The 27809-nt window shown below is 39.1% G+C and overlaps 1 protein-coding gene across 1 annotated transcript; it reads left to right on the top strand.

The window, feature by feature from the left end:
* On the top strand, positions 1–26975 carry wdr41 (WD repeat domain 41). Its single transcript, XM_038292547.1, has 13 exons — positions 1–352; positions 8211–8326; positions 9066–9114; positions 19396–19515; positions 19592–19654; positions 20806–20917; positions 21044–21106; positions 21170–21274; positions 21372–21556; positions 21671–21792; positions 24440–24525; positions 26117–26250; positions 26321–26975. The coding sequence occupies exons 1-13, from the start codon at positions 305–307 to the stop codon at positions 26459–26461; spliced, it is 1344 nt and encodes a 447-aa protein (XP_038148475.1). The 5' UTR covers positions 1–304; the 3' UTR covers positions 26462–26975.
* Positions 26976–27809: the final 834 nt, after the last annotated feature.

Here is a 27809-nt window from a genome sequence, read left to right as displayed (position 1 = left end):
CTTCCGTAGTCACATGAATGGTTTGTTGTGGTTGTCGTTTCATATTTTTTTTCTCATGTTATATAGCGTTATTCCTGACAAGGTGTTATCGTAGTTTTGTTCTTCGCACAAAATAAGATTCTTGATATTTGTGTCACATTTAAATTGCTTAAATAGCAGTCCGATTTCTCGATTTTTCCGATGATTTAAAGGTATATCCACTGATGCAGCCTGAAGTTGACAGAAAAACACGCTGTTATAGATGAGATTTTTCCTTATTTCACTCTGACTGACTGAGAGAGTGGTTGGTTTCCCAGCCTTGATCATGCTGCGATGGATACTTGGAGGTCGGGAAGCCCAGAGCTCAGTGGAGGTAAGCTAGCTGCTGCAGGTGTTGTGTCGAGTTTGGTTCCCCCGTAGAGATCTGGTTCCATTTCACTTCTTTTCCGCTTTTAGACGTTTTTGCTTCTAATCCCACCGACCTTATATGGTTCCCATTGGGCCTGTTAGAGCCTTCCCTTCCACTGGGCCTGTTTCTACTTTTCCTTTGTAGTTCAGAATTTCCTTGATCATAAATAGACTCATAAATGATATATTTCTTTCTATTTGTGCATTTTCCCTAAAAAATACACAAATAAACGAAAATCCCAATAACTTTGGTGTACACCCCTAATCTGACCTAATGTCCCCTGTTAAACATGGTGGAGGATCTGTGATGCTGTGGGGCTGTCTCTCTCTTCTAAGGCCTATCTTTGTTGGGGTACAAAGGGCTGTCAACTCTCACCCATTTGGAGTGAGACTCACCCATCTCAGTGTCTTCACACACTCTCACTCCATATTCCCAATTTTTCACAATAAAAAAAAGACAGACATTAAAACTCAACTCATTTCCACTTATTTATATGTAAAAATACTATGGTGATCAAAATCCAGTTTTTAATACAACCTTAGTGCAAACACAGGAGGACATGCCAGGTTCATATCCAGTCAATATTCCCACCTATTCACTGTGCTAGATATTGAAAAAAGACAGTTGCTACGAGGTATTTCATTAAATTGTTTATCGAGGTGCTAACGTCTCTGTTAAACACTTTAAAAAACTCTGAAAATGGAATACGAAAGGTGGATTCTTGATTCTCGACGTCGGAGTACACAGAGTGAAGCGAAAAGACTACAACTGTGTAAACAGGCCCCATTTCCGTTTCCGGTGGCAGGGGAATATTGACTATTCCAACAGAACTCAATGGGATTTACAAAATGCTAAATAAAACACTACAGGAACGTTTTTTCTTCACGAAACTTTTTGGAACGTCATTCAACAGCGCTGACGACACGGTGAGTAGCATATTAAAAAAAAAGAACGTTTAAGGTTGTTTTAAGGACATTATCGGACATGCACTATGGCAGCCATTGTGAAGCAGCCAGGGGGGGATTCTAAATGAGCCAAAAAGCAGAGACAGGAGCAATTGTCAAACTTTTGGTGTCGATCATTCGATTTCATCCTGGACACTACAGAAAATGGGCTTAAAGTGTAAAAAACCGGAATTCTCCTTTAATTTCCATCATATTTTCTAAATGAAACATCCAGAGAAGTGCTGTCTCCTGTCATGGTGAGTTAAAAAAAAATCTACGCCTCCTAGAAGGTCTGAATTGTTTAGCCGTTTTGCAAATGTAAGAAAAACTAATAACATAATGAATGATTACCAATATTACCAGGTATTCATACACAGTGTAGTTTGCATTTTCATTTCATTGCACTGGTTCCTGTATCAGTGCCAGTAATCCAGTAATAGCTTATTAGTTCCTCATTGTTTAATTAACTTGACCTGCAGAGAATAATTAATAAACAAAGTTGTGAAATTGTTAGTTTACAGTATATTTAATATGCAAGTATTTTAGTAGGGCCCATTCTGCTTTACTTCAATTCTCTAAAAATCACCAGAATGTAGAACATAATGTATATTGTGAGAAAAATGTTCCACATAACTACGGATCACTTGTTGTTCAGTAACATTTACTGTGCTATATTATTTCCACGTTTTGCTACTTAGTTTCAGTTGAATGCTCTGAAAACCTCCAACCTGTAGCTGCACCTTTCCTCAGAGACTTTTGATCGAATCCTGACAGGGTTTCCTGTCCAAACTATCTCAGAATCTCACCCCAAGGTTTGGTAAAAAGCTGGCAGCCCTGGGTACATAAATACAAATCCTTTTAATAGAAATCAAAACAAAAACAGTCATGTTTTTCTTTAAATGAAGAAATGGATAAATAAACATCCAACCGAATAAACCCATATAGGGTTCATCAGATGCACCAATACCTTCCTCCATGGCCATCTTAGTCCCCACATCTTTTATTTTTTTAACTATATCCTGTGTGGCAATGTGGCAATAAGAATAATTGTCTTGATGCAAAAAAGAACCCAACAGAATTTGCTTTCACAAGTGGAGCAGTATGCCTATCACCATAGTGTCACACTTGATTTATGGATATAAATAACTTTATTATAATTCATGAAGGGAGTATTAGAGATTATATGGACACTGTAATGTAAGTAGAACCGGAAAGGAAAAACAGAAAGAAAAGGAGAAAAAATGAAGGAAAGAGGAGATAAAATGAAGACGGACATGTTACGAGACATAAATTAAAGTAACACCTTGATACTATTGCTATTAAGTAGTATTCTTTAATCTGACACCTATACTGTGGTAGCTGAAGATAAGAATATGGGCTATCTGTATGGAAGTGAATCTCTTAAGTTAGTAAGTTGGTCCACATCTAATTCATCTTGTTCACCTGTGTGAAACTGAAGGCCTCATGCCCACAAGAGCATAAAAAAGGCAAATCATGTCATAAATAGAGGCATTAGTTTTTATATGGCGTTCAAAGTGGCTAAAACTGCTAAATAAATGAGAGAAAAGTTATAATGCTCTTATGAAAATGAAAGCTACAGCTGGACCTTTTACAAGACTCGATATTGCAGAAGTTGTCGGATACAGAAATGAGTTTGACACCCCTCGCTCTCGATCTTCTGTTTTATAATAAATTGAATTGAATTCAGTTTATTTCTACTGCGCCAATTCACAACACGTCATCTCAAGGCACTTTACATTTCACCTGATCATACAGTCAAATTGATTAAAAGTTTTCTATCTAAGGAAAACTAGTTGATAGCATCGACTCATTGACTCAAATACAATCCCTCACACTAAGCATGCTTGTAGCGACAGTGGAGAGGGAAAACTCCCTTTTAACAGGAAGAAACCTCCAGCAGAACCAGGATCAGTGTGAGCGGCCATCTGCTGAGGCTGACTGGGTTCAAGGAGACAGAAGCAGAGATACAAACAGCAGCTGTTAAAGGTGGCCCCGTCCAGGAAACACACAGCGAGGCCGACGATCTCTGAGCCAACTCCCATGTCAGAGGATGAAGAGAGCACATCCAGCCAGTCACAGTCAGAGAAACAGGACTACACTGGAAAAAAAGGCAGATCTCAAACATCTATAAACAAAGGTGTTGATGGCAGCAGAACAGCTGATATTTCTCTCCAGGATGGGGTCACAGCCAAACAGGAACAGATGAGGCAAAGCTACTATGAGAAAAAGCAGAGAGAGCATAATGTTAGAGATTGAACTAACAGATTCTGCAGAGCGGGAGAATAGAGCTAGAATGAAGCAAAATGATGAAATAGGGGTCCCTATGTCCTCCAGAAGTCTAAGCCTATAGCAGCATAACTATAGAGATAGCTCAGGACTAAACTGAACAAAAAAACAATGAAAACAGGAAGACAATTTCCACCTCCTCTTAGGTCCCTGCCCAACTTCTGCTCTCTGTTCCTGTAAATCAAAGAGGCCAGAATGTAGCATCTTCACTCTTTAATGTGGTTTATTGCAGCATGATAAGTATATTGGATAAACATAGCAATGATATTTTATTAAATATAATGATTTCATTTCATTAACATGATGGATTCATGCAGATGGTAAGAGGTAGTTTGCTTTTAGCTGCCATGCTGATTCTGATGATTTTTGTGACCCGAGGGCAGTTGGAGACCACTCTCTAGTTGTCAACCATAATCAATTAATTGTCCAAAGAGATTCCTATAAATATCTTGGATTAAAAATTAACAATAAATTATCATGGACTGATCAAGTTGATTATGTCTGCAACAGGGTCCAGCAGCGGCTACATTTGGGCCTTTGGTGTCAGTCATATGGAAGTAAGTAAATCTGTGTCGCTGGGATTTGAATTAAAATGGCACTGAAATTTAAATGTTGTAAATTTATACTTACTGTTTCAGTGTTAAAATATATTCAGAACAAATTTTTGACCTAAAAAAAAATTGTCATTATTTCTACACAGTTGAAATTTAATTTATTTTCTCTTCAAGCTAAAAATTCACATTACTATTTCAAAGTGATTACATTTTCAATACTTATTTTTCAGTTTAATTTTTCAGTGTTAAAAAAATCTGCATATAAAAAATTTAAACCTTTCAAAATTCAAACTCAATATTTTCAGCCTCCTGAGATTCAACTGGCTCTATTTCACTGTCTTAAATTCGGTGTCTAAATTCAGTGTAAAAAGGGAAGGGTTACTTCAGGTCACAGACATTAGCAATGGATTGTGGCGTCCAACACCCAGCCAATCCTGTTACGCTTTCTTAGTCACGTGACGTGACGCTGGTGGCGCTAATACTGAAGGAAAACCAGCATGACGGAGCCGGTCATGCAAGCTAACGCTAACTCAACTACAGAAAAGGAAAGTAATAAACTCACCATTGAGTGTTGGACACCACAATCCATTGCTAATGTCTGTGACCTGAAGTAACCCTTCCTTTTTACACTGAATAGGGCTTGGTCGTCATGACGTAAGCACTTTGCGTCGCCGCCATCTTGGATGCCTCTTTTACCGCTGCTCAGACTACTGCCTATGACTACCGCGTACTGTACTCCCTCTCAGCCGTGTTTTAATTTGATTAATTTCACCTTAACTTGATTTCAACCATGGTAAACGGTTGCTGTATTGTGGGCTGTAACAGCTCAACACATGATCGGCATGGGAAAAACATAGAAAATGAGTTAATTTTCCACCGCTTTCCTGCCTGGAGGCGTAACCATGGAGACCAAGTGTCAGAGATAACAAAGAGTCGTCGGCTAGCTTGGATCGCGGCTGTAAGACGACCAAACATAACTTTCCACAGTATCCCGATGTTAATGAGAGTGTGTTCCCTGCATTTTCATTCTGGTAAGTTAAAGATGCGCGGTTTTATTTTATAGCCTACATTGTTACTTTCCTTAAAGGAATAGTACACCCAAAACATGATTAGCCTTCATTTTCTACTCACCCCCATGCTGAACAACACTCTGGAGTACTTTTTTGATATCTCAAATGCATCTGGAGATCTGGGAGGCTTCTTGCTGTCTGCTGACATTCAAATAATGGAGGTCTATGGTGCCCGAGGCAGAAAGGTCCATAAAAGTCCACAAAAAACGTGTCAATATTCCTCCATACTGCTCGTCCAATGTATTCCAAGTGTCCTGAGTGGGTAGCATCCAGAATTTACTCGAAACGAAGTCATTTAGAATGTTTTTAGAGCATAAACAGTAGTGTATAGGATTTCCTGAAAGCGTGCGCCTGCGCGTTCACGACGCTACGGAAGCCGGCAGACCAAACCACATGAAAGTGCGCATTCAGCGTCTGCTCTGCCGATAATGCAAGCGTAGAAGAAGAAATGTGCTGTTTACCTGTGCAAAGAAAGAAACAACGAAAGAAAAATGTCTGAGGACTTCAGTGTTGAGGAAGAGCATGAGTTCTTTGCCGAGCTGAATGCGCACTTTCATCTGGCTTGGTCTGCCGCGGTTTCCGTAGGCTCGTGAACGCGCTTTTAGGAAATCCTATACACTACTGTTTATGCTCTAAAAACATTCTAAATGACTTCGTTTCGAGTAAATTCTGGATGCTACCCACTCAGGACACTTGGAATACATTGGACGAGCAGTATGGAGGAATATTGACACGTTTTTTGTGGACTTTTATGGACCTTTCTGTCTCGGGCACCATGGACCTCCATTATTTGAATGTCAGCAGACAGCAAGAAGCCTCCCAGATCTCCAGATGCATTTGTGATATCAAAAAAGTACTCCAGAGTGTTGTTCAGCATGGGGGTCAGTAGAAAATGAAGGCTAATCATGTTTTGGGTGTACTATTCCTTTAAAGGTTGGGACCTTTTACGGGAAAATAATAAAAACGGCAGCGTGAAAAGGCTCAAATACGTGAGAAAACCGGAGGGTTGGCAGTTAACGTTACTAACTACACCTTTGAAACACATAGCAGCTAGTTAAAAGTACATTACATGCGTGAGTGGTTGTTAGCATTAGCGGTTAGCAGTTGCTAAACTACCAGGTTCCAGAGCCCATCTAAGCACAGCGTACCTTTGTACGGATTACTGTGTTCCCACTGTTTGCTGGCTTTATGATCTGCAGCTCCTAAACCCATCCATTCATGAACTGCATATGAGACTCCAAGGACTTGTAGCTTGGAACTGTTTTGAAGTATAGGCGCTCACTCATCGGTGCTCCACTCATTGTTTGGAACTTCATATGGATCCAAATTATTAATAATGCTGATTTTGTCAACATACTGGTCCGTGGCTTCTCTATTTAATGTGTCCTGGTAAATTCCAGATCTTTTTCGGGATTTTAACATCTTTTTTCTCTCTACTTCTACATCTCTTCTTTCAACAACAACGTTGTATCAGAGCTATGTTTACGTTTGCGTAGCCGTCAATATGGCCGCCACGTCCCACAATGGAACGTGGATCCCGAGCCCTATTCAACCTTTCAAAATTCAAACTCAATATTTTCAGCCTCCTGAGATTCAACTGGCTCTATTTCACTGTCTTAAATTCGGCGTCTAAATTCAGTGTAAAAAGGGACTCAACTACAGAAAATGAAAGTAATAAACTCACCGTTGAGTTAGCGTTAGCTTGCATGACCGGCTCCGTCATGCTGGTTTTTACTTCAGTATTAGCGCCACAACCGTCACGTGACTAAGAAACCGTAACGGGATTGGCTGGGTGTTGGACGCCACAATCCATTGCTAATTTCTCTGACCTGAAGTAACCCTTCCCTTTTTACACTGAATTTAGACGCCGAATTTAAGACAGTGAAACAGAGCCAGTTGAATCTCAGGAGGCTGAAAATTTTGAGTTTGAATTTTGAAAGGTTGAATTTTTTTATATGCATTTTTTTAACACTGAAATATTAAACTGAAAAATAAGTATTGAAAATGTAATTACTTTGAAATAGTAATGTGATTTTTAAGCTTGAAGAGAAAACAAATTAAATTTCAACTGTGTAGAAATAATGACAATTAACTTTTTTTTAGGTAAAAAATGTGTTCTGAATATATTTTAACACTGAAACAGTAAGTACAAACATACAGCATTTAAATTTCAGTGGCATTTTTAATTTAAATCTCAGCGACACAGATTTACTTCCATACAGTCAGAAAGTCATGCTGCTCTTATAGCATGCTGTTATAGAGAGCATCATTAGGTACGGCACTTCTGCCTAGTTTGGTTACCTGTCTGTCCAAACGAAGGCCGAACTTACTTGCCTGACTCAAAGAGCAATGAAGCTGACGGGAGTCAAGCAGAAACCTACCTTCAGACCATCTCGAATGAAACCAGACGAGCCCAGAAAATCATCTCAGATCCAGGTCATATTCTTTAGTCAGAGTATCAGTTTCTTCCTTCAGGTCGCCGTCTTAGAGTCGCTGTAGATTGAACTCGTTTGTTCCGCTTTCCATTAAGGTAATAAACATTATCAAGCAGTAAATTGTGGAAAAGGCAATGGTATTCCACATTTAAACTAAACTGACATGCTTTTTTATGTTTTCATTATCTCATATAACAGATTTGTATTATGAATGCTTCCTCATGTATTTATTTATTGTCTTATAATGGTATTTCTATAGCAGTGTTTTTATGTATGAATGCAGTGTGACCCATAGTTTGGACTATGTAGCAGCCAGAGTCGGTACCCAAATCAAATTTCCTTTGGGAAAATAAATTTAATCTAATGTAATGATGGTTAACACAGCAGCTCATTTACAGGAGTTGGTCTAAGAAATGGAGGCTTACTGATAGGAAGTTGACTAAAATATTTCCGCTGTCTCTCATCCATCTGTCCCCTAACCGCCTCGCTCCTTCCCTCTCCTGTGCGTGCAGAAAAGCTCCGTGCTGTGCATCGGAGAGGAACAGCCCAAAAACTGCTTCACTGAGCTGCAGGTGCTGAAAGGACATTTTGACATCGTTCGATTTCTGGTGAAGATTGATGACTTCAGGTAAGCTGACCACAACCCCCCTCCCTCACACCACCCTTTTTTTTTTACTCTAACCTCTCCACCCTTGGCTGGCTTCCATCCCCCTGCGATTGACAGGAGATCCTCACCTACAGCAAACTTACAGAGCATGACAAGAGGCCCATCATCACCAGAAGGTGACTGTGTGTTCGCAGTAGACTTCTAAAGCCGTCCACACACAGATGGAAAGGTGCTGCACCTGCTGTCCTCCTCTTTGTAAAAATAAAACGAACCTGCGCTGCACCCTGGCATGCTAGAGTGGGTCAGCATAAGTGGTCAGATGGGGTTTTATAACGGAGCTAAGTAAGTGTGTATGTGTCAGGAGGTGGGGGTTGCTTTACGCCTGGTCTGCTGCAGTAATAATCTCCTCCTAGGGGGCTTCGTCTTCCCGCCTCAAAGGCTCGCGGTTGGGAGGGTGGAGGGCAAAGGCCAGAAAATTCCCTCCAGATTGCTTCTGAAGTCCAAGAAATATATCCTCAACAGTTTCTCCCTTTTCATTTAATCTCTGTTTCATCAGCTCATCCTGTGTTGATCTTTGGGAACAGGCGGGGCGGATGGTTCAGGGTCAGAGGGCGAGTGGAGGCGATAAGCTGACGAGTCCCACGTTCTGTTGGGTTTCCTAAGCAAAGATGAGGGGGAAATCATCCCCTCTATGAGTGGAGAGAGGCTGAGTATTGATTCTGGCTCAGCCCGAACCCATGATGTCCTTTTTGTCTTCCAGGTTTGCTTCAGCGGGGGACGATGGTCTGGTTCTGGTCTGGAACATCGAGGTAATGACTTAAATATCGCTGACATTAAATTTCAGAGCTTTGCCAAAGTAACCAAACTTCAGAAATTAAGATTCTCTAATGTAACATCCACAACCATGGACTATGAAAAGGAAGAAAAATTGTAATTATTTTTTTATGGTTTAGAAAAAGAAAAATGTATTATATTTATGTTTAATTGTACTCCGTATTTTTTATTCACCCCCTTTTTAATAGTACACCTAGACAAAATCCAGAGGTTTGTTATATCAAAAAGTATAATTTTCATGCGAACTTTGTTTACTTATATAGTAACGGTTCCCACCACATGTTTTAGATTACCGTAGATTAGATTCAACTTTATTGCCATTACACAGGTACAGGTACAAGGCAACGAAATGCAGTTTAGGTCTAACCAAAAGTGCAATAGCAGCAAGTGCAGGATAAATGTTACCTCAAGGCCTTTTACAGATCAAAGGAAACACAGCAGACGGCTTCCAGTCATTTGCTCTGTTCGAAAACCTGGGACGCGTCCTTAGAAGGCCGGATTCGAAGGACGATTACGTCATAGCGCGGCGCCGAGGTCTGGTCGGATTCCAAGAGTCCTCGTTATGCGACCTTTAAATGCGTCCTTCTTTTTGCCCGATATGAAGGACGGGTCCGATGTATCCTTGGTATCCTTGGTTTACGCAGGATTCATTGCCAGACCAAGCAAGCCGGCTGCTCCGTGATCAGAGTAAAGGTTACTTGGCGCAGAACAGTGGTGAAAATTGGAAGTTCCGTTTAATATAATACAAATCTATGAATAGTTCCGTCTGAAATGAATGAAAATAGTTGTTTTAATGGTTATAGAGTCAGATATGTGGCGGTAATGTTTGGTTTATCTAAAGGTTTTAATCTGTTACTGTGTAAATGGGTTTGGCTGTAATTTAAGGACAGATTCTAATATATCTGCAGAGTGGGAACTATAAATCTGATAGGAGTTTAATTTTTTTTATTGCTGTTTTGCACAATATGCTTAACTAAGTATTTTTTTTTCGTTGAATATTAGAGATTTTGCAGATATATTTTTAGACATACATTGTTTAGATTTACTTATATCTCTCTACCCCTTTTATAGAATAGAGTAGAAAATCCCTTTATTGTCCCACAATGGGCAAATATACAGCAGCAGAAAGATTATTGAAAATGGTCACACAAATGAGGACCTTAGAAAAATGTCTAAGAATAACATGATAGGGAAGAGTTAAAAGATAAACAATAAAATACTGTAAAGTGTTTTAACAACATAAAACTGGAGAATAAATAACCAATATGCAGCTATGGACATTTTTACAGTGATGGATATTTGAAAATAGCAGCAACATCAGAGATGTGCAGAATGACAGCAGCAGGTTATTTAACTGACTAAGGTTTCTATCATTACATTTGATTTTATTTGTTCCTGCTCCCGGTGGTTGGAACCTTTATTCCACTCTGGATTCTTGTTAATGTAGTCTTTGTTCACTTTATAATAAAAAATAAATAAATAAATAAACAGTTTTGAAAACTTCGGTTTTCATTCTTTTCCTGCTTTGTGCGTCAACTTTCACAGTTGCTAAGCAACAGAGCATATGGCGGTAAAACCCGCCGAAGGGAGGACCTGTTCGAATTCACAGCCAAAACTCTTCCGGTCTCCTTATTTTCAAGGACTTGGAAGGATCCAGTCTAAGTAGACCGTGTCCTTGGAGGATGCAGCCCAGGTTTTCGAACAGAGCCTCTGACTTTGCTAAATGTTCGCCGTCTGGATGAGCACATATGCGCTTGATATTTGCTTACATTGAGTTGTTGACTCTGCAGCAGTTCTATGCTGTCAGGATTATGACAAAAGTGAACCCCAGATGTCTATCATGCTCTAAAGTTGCATTGGGGTCCTAAACTTAATTCATCACTAGCTCATATAACGTTAAATTTAGAAAAATTTAAATCTCTTTGTTATGTATGTTTTTGTTTTGTTTTTTAAGTAAAACCTAATGTCTTTTTAAGCCTCTCTTTATTGCAACTGTAGGAGACAGGTGTGAGAATAATCTGCAAATATTGTGATTCTAAGCCACAATAATACAAATTCCCCTTTCTTGAACATAAATTTGTTTATTCAAATCAAATAATTTGAATAAAGCGAACCTTCCCTTTTGCAATTAATTGTCTTTTTTTTTTTTTCTTACTAACTTGTGCTTTTCTGTCAGTTTGATGATTATGCAGCAAACCAGTAAAACCTGCATTTAAATGAAGCTGTGTCCTCCGTCAATAGGTCGCCGTTAATATAGTTATCTTATATTAAAAGGAAATTGAAAATGGCTTTCCTCATTCCGGCCGGCCTTTTATTTTACCTTTGCAAGTGAGAATAGATACAGTCTTGCCGTATTCCTGCCTGTTTTGGGCACACAAATTTTATTGTTTCTCACATAGATAGGTTCGCACAAACCAAAGCATTTGTTGAAATTGTAAATGGCTACTAAATGTTAAAATTCTCCTTCTTGTTCATTAGTTAAACAGTGACACCTTGTGGTTAATTTGTGCTTTTATTTTGAATAACGCTAGACTTCTTCGTGTGTTTTGTGGTTCTGCACTTCCTGTTCTTGCTAAGCGTGATGAGTCAGCGTTAGATCCTGAAGAAAGCTAAAGAAAATCGTTAAAATAGCGCCCTTGGAAAGCAGAATGAGTTTTCACGGTGTCTAAAGATTAAACTGCACCCGTTTGGAACTCCCTGCGTCTGGCTGTTTATTCCAAGTTCCCGCTACAGTGAAAACTCACCGCAAGAGACCAGATCTTTCGGCAGTGAAGCTGACACCATCCTTTCTGGAAGCCAGCTGTCTCCAGTCGGACCAATGATCTCACACAGGCAAGTTAAACCATAAAGTTAAAGTGGACCATCACATGAACAAGCTCACAACATAACTGAATTGGCGTAGTGTGTCTTCAGTGAACCCAAAGCAGTTGAAGAAAGCAAAAATGTCACTTCCAACAGAGAAAACAGATAATGCTGTAGACATGCCACTCAGGTCTAGCTCCAGAGAAAGAAAACTAACAGAAAAAGGCCAAGAGATGCACATCCAAGAGAACAAAAAACATGAGAAAACGTTCCACAAGGTCTATGATTCTTGGAAGTGGGTGGCAAGAGAAAGTAGGAAAAAACTAAAGGCCCTCTGTACATTAGAAGAACTCAATGATTTACAGGAAACCATTCAAGCAAAATATGAGGCTGTAAGACTACAGTACGAACCCATTCTACGTAACAGTAACACCACAGCAGAGATTGTCAAAAAGATGGAAGCCTGTGTTACGCTCACAAAAGAAATTTGTGACCTCATAAACAATCGTACAGAGACTATTGATAAAGATTATAATAGTCATCTTGAGAAAGAAAGAGTAAGAGAAACATTAAACAAAGATGAATATGGATCTATCTTTGGTCACACTCAAACTGAAACTGTAAGCTCATCTAAATCATCAGAGGGTTCAAGCAGCCATTCCAACTCATCTAGTACTAATGACAACAAAGCAGATGCACAAGCAGAGCTTGCTGCTAAAGTGGAACAATCAAAGGCCACAAAAGAAATTCAAGCACAACAAGCACAGCTCCAAAAATTAGAAAACGAATGGAAACTTAAAGAGTCAAAGATGCTGTCAGAAATGAAGCAAAAAGAAGTGGAAATGCAACAACAACTGGATCAAGAAAGAGCAAAACTGCAGCGGTTAAAAGAAGAAAAGGAAATAGCTGTAGCAGCAGCTCGTGTGAGAGCATACGATGAATTTGAACGCTGTGTAAGCAATGTTGAAGAAGTTGAAGATCTTAATTACAGAACTAACCCTGTCTTCTCTAGAGATAAACCCTGCTTAAATCCAGATGCTGCATTTTTCCAGCCTTACCAATCAGCTCCAGAGGTGACAACAAATCCAGAGACATCCAATCTAGCTGAAGCAATTGCCAGCTCATTAAGCATGAGTCGCTTACCAGTCCCTGAACCCACAGTATTCAGTGGAGATCCTTTAAGGTTTACTGATTGGAAAATGTCATTTATGACTCTTATTGACAGAAAGCCCCTCCCAGCTAGTGAGAAGATGTTTTATCTCAGAAACTATCTTGCTGGAGAAGCACGCAAAGCTGTTGAAGGTTTCTTCTACCGTGACTCAGAAAGTGCATACATTGGTGCTTGGAAAGTCTTACAGGACAGATATGGCAACGCTTTCATTATACAGAAAGCTTTTCGTGACAAGCTTGCAAGATGGCCAAAGATCAATGCAAATGACTCACTTGCACTACGCGAGTTTTCTGACTTCCTTGCTCAAAAGATTACCTGAATGGATTGTTCGCAAGTGGAGTCGAATAGTAGTGGATGAACTTGATGAATCAGGTGATTATCCAGATTTTAAATGCTTCACAGAGTTTTTGAGCAAAGAGGCAAAGATAGCGTGTAATCCCATCGCCTCACCCCTGTTGGGCAATTTCAAGTTTGCAGATGACAGAACCCCAAAGAGAGCCAAAACTTTCAACACAAATGCACAACAAAAAGGTTTCAGTCATAGGGCACAAGATACAAATAGCTGTAAACCAAAATCACTGTGCTATGTTTGTAAAAGTGAGGACCATGGCATCACCAGGTGTCCCGCTTTTGCTTCAAAGACTGTTGAAGATAAGAGGACATTCATACATGAAAATCGGCTCTGCTTTGGTTGCCTGAGAAGGGGTCATGTGACCAAGGATTGTAGGAGACGACACACATGCAATATATGCAGACGTCGTCATCCAACCTGCTTACATGAAGAGAGGAAGGAAAAACCTGTGAGACAACAACAAATAGCTCCACTTCCACAGAACCACCTTCAAGCCAAGAAACACACAGAGTTGTGTCCCATACTTCAACACAGCATACTTCTGCCACCACCAGTATTGTACCAGTACTTGTGTCTTCACTACAAGAGCCACATAGAGAAATACTAACATATGCAATGCTGGACACACAAAGTGACTCAACATTTGTGTTAGAAGATGTCATTGACAGACTGAATGTGGATTCTCATCCAACAAAGCTGAAGCTCAGTACTATGACTGCTGTCGACACAATCATTTCCAGCAAGAGTGTTCATGGTCTACAAGTTCGAGGACTTAACTCGGACAGTCGCATCCAACTACATCAAGCTTACAGCAGAGATTTTATCCCAGTGGACAAGTCGTACATCCCAACGAAAGAAACTGCATTAATGTGGCCTCATCTCAGAAACTTGGCAGATAAGTTACCACCCGTTCAAGACTGTGATGTAGGGCTTCTCATTGGATACGACTGTCCAGCTGCTTTAGCTCCACTTGAAGTTATAACAGGTGACCAAAACCAACCCTTTGCACAAAGATCAGAACTAGGATGGAGTATAATAGGCTCATCAAATCCCCACCTAGACAGACAAGGAAGTCAAAGCTTTGTGCATCGACTCTCAGTAAAGGAGCTACCAATCCCATCGCAGACTGACATTTTAAAGACCTTAGAATCGGATTTCATGGAGAGAAGCTACGAAGATAAATATGTGTCCCAAGATGATGTTAATTTTATACAGTTTCTCAGTAACAACATCACACAGAAGGATGACGGGCATTATGAAATGCCTCTCCCATTCAAAGGCAGCAATCCGCCTAATCTACCGAACAATAAAAGACTAGCCCAAGTTCGCCTGCAGTGTCTTAAGAAAAAATTAAAGGCCAACAAACACTACTATGAACAATACAAAACATTCATGGAAGAAACCATAAATAAGGGTGATGCAGAGCCTGCCCCTACAATATCTGAGGGAGAAACAGAGTGGTACCTTCCACATCATGGCATCTACCATCCCAGAAAACCAGATAAGCTGAGAGTTGTTTTTGACTGTTCAGCCAAATTCCATGGTGTTTCTCTTAATGACACACTGCTTACTGGGCCTGATTTAATCAATCCTTTGTTAGGAGTGCTATGTCGCTTCAGGAAAGAGACCATAGCAATAATTTGTGACATAGAAAGAATGTTTTACCAATTTTCTGTCACTCCTGAATCCAGAAATTATCCTAAATTCCTCTGGTGGAAAGGTGGAGATTTGGAGAAAGAACCACAGGAGTACAGAATGGCAGTTCATCTCTTTGGAGCTGCGTCATCTCCAGGATGTGCTAATTTTGGGTTAAAACATCTGGCACAGCAACACAAGACTAACTATCCTCAAGCAGCCACATTTATTGAGAAAAACTTTTATGTGGATGATGGCTTAGTTAGTGTGCCATCAGTTGAGGAAGCCAAGAAACTGATCATTGAGTCACAAGAGTTGTGTAAAAAAGGAGGCTTACGGCTTCATAAATTCAACTCAAACAAGGAAGCTGCTCTCGCCTGCTTGGATCCTTCGGAAGTAGCAGCAGCCATCGAGCCCCGTGGTTTGGATCCAGCCTCATTAGAGCGTGCACTCGGCATTCAGTGGTTGATAAAGAACGACACCTTTGTTTTTAACATCAGCTTAAAGGATCAACCTTCAACCCGCCGAAGCTGCTTGTCCATCGTTGCTTCGCTTTATGACCCTCTTGGATTCATTGCTCCATTCAGCCTTAGTGGAAAACTTATCCTTCAAGAGCTTTGTCACAGAGGCATAGGATGGGACGATCCTCTCCCAGAAGATATAAAGCCACGGTGGGAGAAATGGATAAATGATCTACTGAAATTGAAAGAGATCTCGATTCCAAGATGTTACCACCTCCCTGACTTCCACAACATTGTCAGAGTAGAGCTGCACCATTTTTCTGATGCCAGTTGTGTAGGATATGGTGCATGTTCTTACCTGAGGTACATAAATGACAAAGATGAAGTCCATTGCAGTCTTGTGATAGCAAAGGCAAGAGTTGCTCCCTCAAAGGTCACAAGTATCCCAAGATTAGAACTAGCAGCAGCAGTGGTTTCTACAAAGGTCAGTGTTATGCTCAAATGTGAACTTGACCTGAAGATTGATCAAGAATTTTTCTGGTCTGACTCACGAGTTGTACTAGGGTACATCAATAAAGATGCTCGCAGGTTCCTCATATTTGTTGCCAACCGTGTTCAACTGATTAGAAATAACAGTGATCCTAATCAGTGGGATTATGTTGAAACCTCAGAAAACCCTGCGGATTATGCATCCAGAGGTCTTTGTGCTTCAGATATTCATTCGACAAACTGGCTGCAAGGACCGAGGTTTCTTTGGGAGCATGAGTTACACCTAACACCCAGCAATTCAACAGAATTACTTGTCGGTGATCCTGAAGTAAAGACAATTCAGGTGCTTGTAACTGAAGTCAAAGACAGTAATGACATCCTCAAACGCCTGAATCGGTTTTCCTCTTGGACAACACTTCTAAAGGTGGTTGCAAGAATCAAGAGACTGGGTTCAAAGCAACGACATAGTGAACATGTGACTGTTGAAGAGCGTGAAAAGGCTGCTGAAACAGTGATTAAGATTGTACAACAACAAGCCTTCCCAAATGAGATAAAGATGCTTGAAGGTGAAAAGAACATTCCAAACACCAGCGCTCTTTTCAGTTTTGATCCTATCTGGTCTGAAGGGCTTCTCCGTGTGGGTGGGAGATTAAAGCAGTCATCTCTCTGTCTTAAAGTCAAGCACCCAGTGATACTACCCAGCAACAGTCACATTACTAAGCTTATTGTGTCCCACTACCATGCTAAGACATGCCATCAGGGTCGAGGCCAGACACAAATGGAGCTTAGAACCAATGGATTCTGGGTCATTGGGGGGAGTAAGTTGGTGGCCAAGCTGATACGCGACTGTGTGTTTTGCAGAAAACTTAGGAGGCCAACAGAAAAGCAGAGAATGGCTGACCTTCCTAAAGAACGTGTCGAATCCTCTGCACCTTTCACATATAGTGGCATGGACTGTTTTGGCCCTTTCATTGTGAAGAAAGCCCGCTAAGAGTACAAAAGATATGGCCTAATTTTCACATGTCTCTACTCTAGAGCTGTCCATATCGAAATGCTTGAAGATCTGTCGACTGACTCATTCATAAATGCACTGAGATGCTTTATCAGCATTAGAGGAGCTGTACGACAACTGCACTGTGATCAAGGCTCTAATTTTGTTGGTGCCAAGAATGAGTTCACACAAGCACTGAAACAATGTGACACCAAGGTACTAGAAGTTTTCTTGACTGATAAACAGTGTGAATTTGTTTTCAATTCCCCCTCTGCCAGTCATGCAGGTGGTATCTGGGAAAGACAGATCAGAACCATCAGAAACGTTTTGAATGCTACCTTTGCACAGTGCTCAGGCCGACTTGATGACGCCTCCCTCAGGACATTGCTGTATGAGGCCATGGCTATTGTCAACAGCCGCCCATTAACAGTGGATGGAATCAACGATCCTCAAGCTTTGGAGCCCATAACACCGAACCATCTCATTATGATGAAATCTAAGATTGCTCTTCCCCCCCCTGGAGTGTTTGTCAAAGAGAACCTATATGCCACAAAGAGGTGGAGGAGAGTCCAGTATCTCATTGAACAATTCTGGAGTCGCTGGAAAAGAGAATATTTATTGAACATTTCCATGAGACAGAAATGGCACTCAGCTCAGCGCAACCTGAAAAAGGAGGACATTGTCATTATCAAAGATGATAACCTTCCAAGGAATCAGTGGCAACTAGGACGAGTGGTTGAAACTGTTCAAGGCAGTGATGGCTTGGTCCGTCGAGTCAAAGTTCAAGTTGGAGAGTGAAAGTCAAATTCCTCTTCCAAACCCTCAGTTATTGAGAGGCCAATCCAGAAATTGGTTCTTCTTTTGGAAAATTGATGAGAACAGAAGAACAACTTTTGTACAGTTCATTTACTTCCTGATAGTTTATGCAAGCATATTCATTTAGTAGAGTCAGGAAATCCTGTTCAATTGATTTACCCTTTATATGTTACTTTGTTCTTTCATTGTGACAGGATTTGGTGGGAGTGTAAATGGCTACTAAATGTTAAAATTCTCCTTCTTGTTCATTAGTTAAACAGTGACACCTTGTGGTTAATTTGTGCTTTTATTTTGAATAACGCTAGACTTCTTCGTGTGTTTTGTGGTTCTGCACTTCCTGTTCTTGCTAAGCGTGATGAGTCAGCGTTAGATCCTGAAGAAAGCTAAAGAAAATCGTTAAAATAGCGCCCTTGGAAAGCAGAATGAGTTTTCACGGTGTCTAAAGATTAAACTGCACCCGTTTGGAACTCCCTGCGTCTGGCTGTTTATTCCAAGTGGCCGCTACAGAAATAACTTTAAGTCTAAGGAGTCAAACAACTAAACTGGAGGCGTCAGAAAGATAACACATTCAGCCTTGCCTACCAGGTGCTCCATTAGAGTGAATACTTTTAAAAGTAAGTGAATCATAATCAGCAGAAGAAGGAATGTGGTAGTAAATAGATTTTCCTAGCAACATGATCCAGACTTGCTATTTAAGTGCTGAACGGTTCACTCGCCCTCCTCGCTATGTGGTTTGGGACAGCCATTAATATGGAGGACCCTGCGTGGAAACGTGCAAACGGAGGGTTAATGTGTAGGGTTAGTGTTTAGGGGCCAGCTTGGATTGGCCCTGCTTGTTGATGCCCAGCTTTGATGACACAAAAAGGGGGAAAGTCCACAGATGCACCATGGATTTATTTTACGCAGGCAAAAAGAAAAAAATGTTCCAGGTAAACTCCTTTATTTTTTCCTCAGGCAAGCAAACAAAAGAAGACAAACATTTCCTCCATGTTTCTCTTGCGCTGATAAAAAAAACCGTACGCCCACCCAGATGCACGCTCGTCCTTAGATTGACTGCCTATTTATAAAAAATAATTAACCTAAATTAATCATAACTAACCAAAAATAAAGGAACATGACTAAATAACCAAAAAACATAATCTCATAACAGATATTAAACAATAAAGTAAAATAAACTTGGCTAGATTATGCACAAAAAACATTTTTAATCATTAAAATAATTGGCTCCTACTCTGCTTGTCTGCTGGAGTTAAACACCCACAATGCTTTGCTACATCATATTCTCTGTCACATGACCAATTAAATACCAGATAACAGATTTCATTCCTTCTGAAATAAAAACCGTAACTAAATGGAAATAAACATTTGTTGTTTATATCGACTCATTGGATTTACCTGAAACTGATATTAATGCTGATATATTATGAATCCCCATCAAGAAGATTCATCAAGGTTTGAGATTCTAACATAAATATACATAGAAAGATTAATTGCAAATCAATCCTGTTGCCAGAAAATGTTTGCTTTTTTTGTTGAAAGACTGGAGAGAGGCTGCAGGAGCTGAGAGGCCACTCACAGCAAATCACAGCCATGGCCGTCTTCACCTGCACTACCGGCTTCACGTCGCTCATCACCGCCTCCTCAGACCGAAGTCTCAGCGTATCCTTAAGTCCTGCACAATCAGTGTCATGTCTGTACACGCCTCATGCTCCGTTCTCCTTGACTTTAACGTCAGTTGTGGGATCCGGATACGGGAAACAGAGTTCAGATCGTTTCAGATCTTCAGTCTTCTGTAAAGGTACAGATTCAGTGCAACCTTTTTTAATCTCACTGGATTGATTGATTTATGTTGTTAGGAAATCAAAGAATCACAATGTAAAGGATGAAAATAAGAGGAAAAAATGAGACAAAACCAAAAGCAGAGCGCTAATCAAACTTAATGGATTAAAAGTGTAGCAACAGCTTTAGCAGTTTAAATTAAACTTTATTCTCATTGCATGTGACTCAGGCTGCAACTAAGGATTATTTAGCAAACTGATTAATCTGTCAATAATTTTTTTCTATTAATCAGTTAATAATCGGATATCCAAAGATTCCTTAAAGATGACTTTTTACTAAATTAAACCAGACTAAACTCAAACTTTTACCCTTGAGATTTTCTCGATAGGGGATATTGACAGTTGATTTTTTTTTTTTTAAATCTTAAATGCAAAATACTTATACATTTTTTTACAAACTTGGTATAATTACTGCTTAAAGCAGGTTGCTCTGTCAGCTAAAGGCATGTTTTAGAGTCTCCATACTCGAGTTAAGGATTAATCAGTTACTACATTATTGACGATTGTTTCAATAATCGATTAATCAGAATTAATTGTTTCAGCCCTACATGTAAAAAGTACAAAACAACAGAACAAAAAGTGCATCCAGCCAGAAGCACTAAAGCAGTGATAAGATCAAATGCATTGAAAGAACTTTTGCTGCAGAGATGTACATGCTAAGACTAGATGTTTTCATTACATTTTGTTTATATAGCAAATAATCTAATTTCTGATGATGACAATTTCGTTACTTGTAGAATGAAATATACCAAGCCTATTTTTTTTGTCATTTTGATGATTATAGCTTACAGATAATGAAAAACCAACAATAAAAAATGTGACCTGGTAGCTTTGCAGCTCATTAGTACAAATTGCAAAATATTATCTTTGTTAATGTATAGGTATCGTATAGCCAGATAATTGCCAATTCACACCCCTACTGCCAAGTAAAGCAAGCTGAATGTCCAAAATATGATTTTGATAAAGTTTTTTATGTTAAAATACAATTTTAGAAATGTTAAAAAGGTTTGTTTTGCATCATATTGCCCTTTTTTTGATCGCAGATGAAGGTTAATTGCATAAAGTGCAGGTTGATTGTTTTTCTCATCCCTCTGATCTGTGTTTGTCTCAGTGTTTGCTTGTGTTGGAGCGACTGTCCGTGTGGATCTCCGGCGGGGAAGAGCTGTGCGTCTGGGACCAAAACTTCCAGCTGCTGTGTCACAGACAAAAGCGCAGCGACACAGGTGAGAAAAGACAGCGATGACAGAAAGGCTGTTGGAGGAAGGGTTCTGCATTGTTGCACCAGCAGAGGTTACCTTTGATGTTTCGTTTGGACGTAAAATGATGGCTGTTTATTTTGCACGTTGCAGGAATCACCGCTCTTATAGAGCTGCCGAAGAACTGCATCGCAGCCGCTGTGGATAAAGACATAGGTGAAAGAAAGATGAATAAAATATCTGCTAGCGATGCGTGCATTGACTCCTTCTTCTTTGCAGTGATCTACAGGTTGATGGTCTCAGCTGACTCCTCTGTGACTCTGACTGATATTTCCCGTTGTACTGATCACCATGACCAGATTCGAGCTCTGATTAACGTCAACGGTCAGCTTGCTTTGCAAGACTCTGAAGCTGCCAAAGTGCTTTTTATTTTTTTTTTGGGGAGTTTTAACATTTTTGGTTTCTTCTTCCTCTTCCTTAGATCAGATTTTTGCCAGCGGTTCCCATGCGGGGGAGTTGATCTTGTGGGATTCGTCTGATTTCAGTAACCTGGCCTATGAGCACATCCTGTGGGAGGAGTCACAGTCCAGCTGCCAGAGTGAAATAAAGCTGGCTGCCCCCAAACCCAGCGAGATGTCCATCCAGCACCTGACCACCGATGGGAGGGTGAGAGCAGGAGTCCAATTTTATATATATATATATATATATATGTATATATATATGGTTTTCTAATGAGCTATCATGAAGTTGGAAAAAACTGTTCATTTATTTATTTTGTAGCTCATCCTGGCAGCTGTGGGCAGTGGGCTCTATGTGTATGATGTTGTGACCAAAGCCGTGGTGGCATACAGGAAGGCGGCACATGACTCCAATGTGCTGCATACCATGCTGCTGTCTGACAGGTACGGCGCCACGCTGCGCTTCATCTCTGGAAATAAGCCAGAACACAGCCCTGCAGGCTAATTCATTTACAAATATTAAAAGGTCTATTAAAGGTATAGTGGAGGATGTTCTTTTTCCGGGTGGATCATCAAAATAAGTTGTTCTTCCAAACTGTCCATCAATCTGGTTATATGTTTAAATAAGGCACGTTCTACCTGCTCGTCTCCATTTTCCTTTACTGGTGGTGATTCTCACATAGTGGAAAAATTGCAAATCTTCTTTTGAAAGTAAGCTTGTATGAGTCATGCAAAAAGCAACTTTTAAACAGAGCATGCATGAGGAGAAATGGGCTTGTGCACGTGTTTAATAGGCGTTCCCATACAGGGTTGTGCATGAGATTATTTTTTATTTTTAAGTGGCGAGGGTGGCTCTTTTAAAAAAAAATTAAAAATCTTCCACTATACATTTAAGGGTTTATTGCTTTAACAGGATTTAAAGTAATTAACTTTAAAGTTGCTACAAATTTAATGATTTTTCTAATCCAATGGGATGATTTAATTTAAAGAAGGATGTTCTGCTGGAGCCAGACGCTGCTGATCTTAAACAGGTTTTAAAGGGACACAATAAATAGAACATTATAGGATTTTATGGCACTCGCCACTTAATAAACTGTATGTAAACAAGCTGTGCTACTAGCCTAAAAGGAAAAATGTTTCTGTCTAATCTTAGATCTTCTTTTTTCTTCCAGCCTCTGAGGGGTAGCCTAATGTAAAACTCTGATTTCTTCCAAAATGATGCCTTTGCTTTAACCAAATAAATATGTTGTTATTTTACAGTAAAGTTCTAGATGAAGAGTCAGATAAAAAAGCACATAGACCTTCCTAAACTAGTTCTCTCCCATAATTCCTCCATTTCGATTTGGCAAAATAAGATGGAATTGTTTCCTTCTTTCTATGTGAATTGCTTTTCTCCCTATTTTTTTTAAATATTTTTATATTTTAGTAAACTGATCAGGTGATTTAGAAATTGCACAAGTGTCAGGAACTAGAGCAAAACTTAACGAAATCATAAAAGTTGGGGGTTTTTCCATCCAGAGTTAAAATAACTTCCTATTTATTAGCAGATCTTAATTTAAAAAAAACGAGTTGTGTGGGTGTTGCTACAGCCAGAGTTACAGTTTATTCTAAGATATGAATATCTATTTCATTATCATGACCCCAATGAAAGCATTTCCATCTACTGTAAAGGTCATGATTAATTAATAAGAAAAATGTGTAAATACTCTACATCATACTTTCCGTTAACGTTGCCCTATTAGTCTTAATTTCTTTACAACAAAATTGTGACCAAAGGAAATGCTGGGTGGCTAACTTTGGAAAAACAGAAGCCAACATGGCTGGTGAGATAAAAAACTTCTTTTCCTGCTCTGTTGATAACATGTTAGGTGGTAACAGACGGAAAATAGTTAAACTATCAGCCTTTCAGACCAGCAGGTCTCCTGGTCCAAGACTATCCTGCATCCTTAGAATCAGAACCAAAAATTTTCTTATGCTCCACTGGTTATTTTGAAGGAGAACAAGAATCATAATATGAAATAAATTAAATTAAAGAAGTTAATCTTTTTTTTTTTACCTTATGTTAAAGGAGGAGAAAAAAGCTAAACAGAGGGGGGCAGAAAGTGGCATATGAGATAGATTACCATATATTTAATAATAAAATGGTAGGCATATAAAGATGCAGAAAAAAAACATACAAAACATAATTATAATGACCTCAAATAAATAAATGAGAAACAGTTATATGTATATTGTAGGTCATATAATAAATCTGTGGGTAAAGTAAAAGGAGAATGATAATAAAAATAAATCTGTAAACAGATTAGGAAAAGAAAATAATAAATAAAATAATAATTTAAATAAATAAAATAATAATTTAAATATAATGATGCAGGGGTAATGCTAGTGATATTAATAATAATGATGATAATGAAAAACAACAGTAATAATCATCTTATTAACGTTATCCAATGTTAACATTATCCTCATGTGGAAATTATATGTAATAAAAACTCTTATACAAGCTCAAGCTAATTTATATATGTCTATAGCATCTATAGAGTTGTTGCATTGAAAGATATGATCTGTGCAAACATTTCTATACACATTTATTATAGCAAGATGTAATACACTTTATAGCCACATGAGGGTGCCATTGGTCCCAACTGTTTCTGTAGATTAGAAGCATTGCTGCAAAAATCTGATTCAAATCTTTTACATTTTTGTTTTTTAAATAATGGATAATCAAAACATTTTATTTCAGTTAACAAAATCTATTTTTTATGGATGTTGAAAGTCTAGCCCCCCGTAAAAGGCCTTTTGTTTGTCACAAAAGATAATCTGCAAAAAACAAATTGGTTAAAAACCTTCACTAACCTGGTGTCTCCGACTCTTTAGACACACTCTTAATGTAATGAATGTTCAGCTGTGCTTTCCTAATATTATTTATAGTCCTTCTGATTCACCAAAATTAAAATTCAGCTGGAACAGCTAAATGGCACCATAGTTTGCAGGGATGCTATAGATTGTCCAAAAAATGCTTCAACAATTTTCAAAATAGTTGAAGACTAGAATAAAACTCCAGCTGTGTGTGACGCCATCTTTGTTCCAGTGAGCTGCTGTCGTGCTCTGAAGACGGCAGCGTGAGGATGTGGGAGATCCAAGATTTACCTCTGGCTGCTGAACCGGCATCTGCAGGTGAACCCACACTGCAGCCAAACACATGGTTCACGGGGTGGGGGTGTAGTATGGGGCTCAAAATTAAATAAATTAATGAATCATTAATAAAAATCTACTTGAATTTGTACTATAAAAACAATAAATGTGACAATTAAAATATGAATGAACTAAATGCGAGTATTATGCAATGCTATGCTTGTCTACATGAAGGTCAGAGGTCAAGTAAAGCATGAACAGATACGTCTGAGGCTTTTACTTCTGTATTGAATGGCAGAGCGGCTTTGCTATATTTGCTGTGATAAGTTGGTAAAAAAAATATATATTTTTAAGTGAGAAAATCCACCTTAAACATTGTGCAGTCAGTTTATCAAGATTATGATCCTACCTTAAAATATTATTTTGCTGTCGCAGCTGCACAGAACCCCACATACCGGCGGCTGGACATCCCCAGCAGCAGCTGCCTCAGGTCGGCCAGCCTCTCAGGGATTTTCAGCTACTGTTTGAAGTAGATGTTAGCTTTTTTTTTTGGATATTTGGTACAAACTGCTAGCGCCATAATACTAAAATCAGACATATTTTGCCGGTTTAAGTGTTTTAGTATAACTTCACAAGATTCTCAATAGTCCTTATTTTAGTGCAGGGGATGGATGACCTCACCAGAGTTCCCATTAAATAATTATTTTTTTCTCACCTAATTACGCATTTAATCTTGTAATATTACAACTTAACAATGTTATCTTTTTATATTCACATTATAATGACTTTATCCTTGTAATTCTACTGCTTTATTCTCATAATATTACAACCAATCATTAACAAAGTTCTTTTTAGTCTGGCCCTTCCATCATAATTTCAACATTTATGTGTTCTGTATTTATTTTATAATGAGTGATTTATTTTATTTTAAAAATGTATTTTTAAAGCTTTCGTGCTCCATAGGTGTCAGGTCTAAGCATCTAATCATCATACATACATACATACATACAGGGAAAGAAAGAAAGCACAGAGACAATTAATTTAGTTTTACTAGCGAGGAGAGTAGGAAGAGAGTTTACAAATCTCCAACCCACTCTGCCGGTCTTCAGCTTTCTCCTCGCTATTTATTGAAGTCAGGGGATGTCCCTAATTACACAAGCTGAAGCTTAACTGAAGGAAAGGGAAACAAAATGATCTTACTTTAAACCTCAGCACATATGTTAAAACAAAGCATGTGGTTGTTTTTACAATTGAATTGTTCCAAGAACACATGTTTAGAAGAAACATGTGATAGAGGATGTTCAGGCCTCTTTCACAACCCGCCCGTTGCATGACCTTTATCTGGAACGATCTTTAGCAAGAGTTAATAAATGATGAATCACACATTATACATCATAATAGTTCATTAGTACACAACCCATGAAACACAAGCGGAGTATAAATAAAATATTTCTAACAATAGGTGAGGAGTTAGTCAGGTTGTCCTCTTAAGCTGTTGTCAACATGAACCTGTTAACTGGATCTGATGTAGGAGCATCAGGGGAAATCAGGGAATCGGTACAAATGCAGATGATAATTCCTATTAAAGCTGTAATAAATGAGCAAAATGTTCTTAAAAGCTGTGTTTTTACAGGGTTCTTTGGGATGTGGTCTTTTGGACGGTCAAGCAAACAACCCGGACCTCAGGCGAAGAAGGTCCTGGAAATTCCCAACCTGAAGACATTGGAGCTGATTGGAGATCTGATCGGACACTCTGGAGCGATCCAGGTATGAATGAAAAGACGTTCAGATGAAATAGATGTTCTGTATCTTTATATGTCTGGACTTCTACTTTCAGATGTTCCTGAGCTTTAAGGAGAAAGGCTTGGTGACGTGCTCTACGGACCACCTGCTGATTCTGTGGAAGGACGGGGAGAGACAGTCCCGTCTGCGCAGCCAGGCGCTCTTCCAGAAACTGGAGGAGAACGGAGGCCTTTGATGTTTCACCCGCTGCCCGTATTCAGGAGGGCGTAAAGAGTATTGTTACTGAGAAATCAGAAGACCCCACTCCACTAATTATTTTCTATGTTTGGTAAAACGAACAAACAGATTTAGTTTCACCTTTTCCATCAGTGTTTGATATCTTTGAAACTAGTCCTAAAAAATGTCCTTACTGTGATTACCTGAAATTTCACATTTTCTTTTCAACTTATGCCCAGTATTATGTGACAAAACTCCTACCAATTAAATTCATGATACGTTTTTTTTATTTTTTAAGGCTTACACTGGTGCAGGCCGTACGGGCTGCAGCTAGAAATCTCTCCTCCCAGTTCATTTGTGGTTAAAGTGTTTTGGGAAGAATCACAGACAGACGCCACAATCCTCCTAAATTGTTCTAATTTAATAAATGCAACCATTTGCCCCTAAAAGCTGCCATATAAACTGTGATGTACTGTAATTGTGATATTGCCCTTCTCTTTATTTGTGAAATAAATATTTTTTTTTTCAGCATGGCTGGATACTGGTCTTTCCATTCAGTTTTATAGGAATAAAACTTCAAGTTTAGTTTTTACTTGTCTGTAATAAAATCTGATAAAAATCTCTGTCCTGTTTACCTGGACCTGCTCCAGCGCCTCTTTTCCAAACCAAAGATGTTCAAAGTCCAGACCAGGGGCGATTTTTAACCCTGTGGTTTGTACTAAAGTAGTTCAAAAAAGTACTAATTCAACCCTGTGACAAGTAGGAACACCTTCTTAATTTCTTAGAATGAAAACATCAGTTAATGTTATTTTTTTTTTGTTATGTTAGGCATGTTTTTTTTTTCAGTTGCTTTCATATTTTTAGAGAAAGAAGTGACACAAACATCAAAGGAACAAAGAAATAGCCAGCCAGTAACTCTGAAGGGGACAAGATGCTCGTCCTCTGCAAACTGGTCCAGGTATGTACACCGCCGGGAGCAGGTATGATGATAAATAGATTGCTAATATTTAAAAGTGCATACAACTGATTTTTTTATTTCCCTACAGCAGCAAATGTGAAAACATTTCTATCAATTCAATTCAGTTTATTCATGTAGCGCCAATTCACAACACGTCATCTCAAGGCACTTTACAGTTTACCAGATCATACAGTCAAATTGATTCAAACTTTTCCATCTAAGGAAAACCAGTTGATTGCACAGTAAGCATGCTTGCAGCGACAGTGGAGTGGAAAAACTCCCTTTTAACAGGAAGACACCTCCAGCAGAACCAGGCTTAGTGTGAGCGGCCATCTGCCGAGGCCGACTGGGATTCAAGGAGACAGAAGCACTGATATAAAAAGCAGCTGTAAAAGGCGGCTCCATCCAG

The sequence above is a fragment of the Cyprinodon tularosa genome, unplaced genomic scaffold (genome assembly GCF_016077235.1).
Source record: "Cyprinodon tularosa strain WSP-4 unplaced genomic scaffold, ASM1607723v1 ctg313, whole genome shotgun sequence".
NCBI lineage: Eukaryota > Metazoa > Chordata > Actinopteri > Cyprinodontiformes > Cyprinodontidae > Cyprinodon > Cyprinodon tularosa.
This window is presented reverse-complemented; position numbering and strand designations above follow the sequence as displayed.

Coding starts and splice junctions, on each gene's coding strand:
- wdr41 (XM_038292547.1), top strand. CDS start 305: ATGCTGCGATGGATACTTGGAGGTCGGGAAGCCCAGAGCTCAGTGGAG. Junction 353..8,210: donor AAGCCCAGAGCTCAGTGGAG/GTAAGCTAGCTG, acceptor CTGTGCGTGCAG/AAAAGCTCCGTGCTGTGCAT. Junction 21,557..21,670: donor ACCTGACCACCGATGGGAGG/GTGAGAGCAGGA, acceptor TTTATTTTGTAG/CTCATCCTGGCAGCTGTGGG.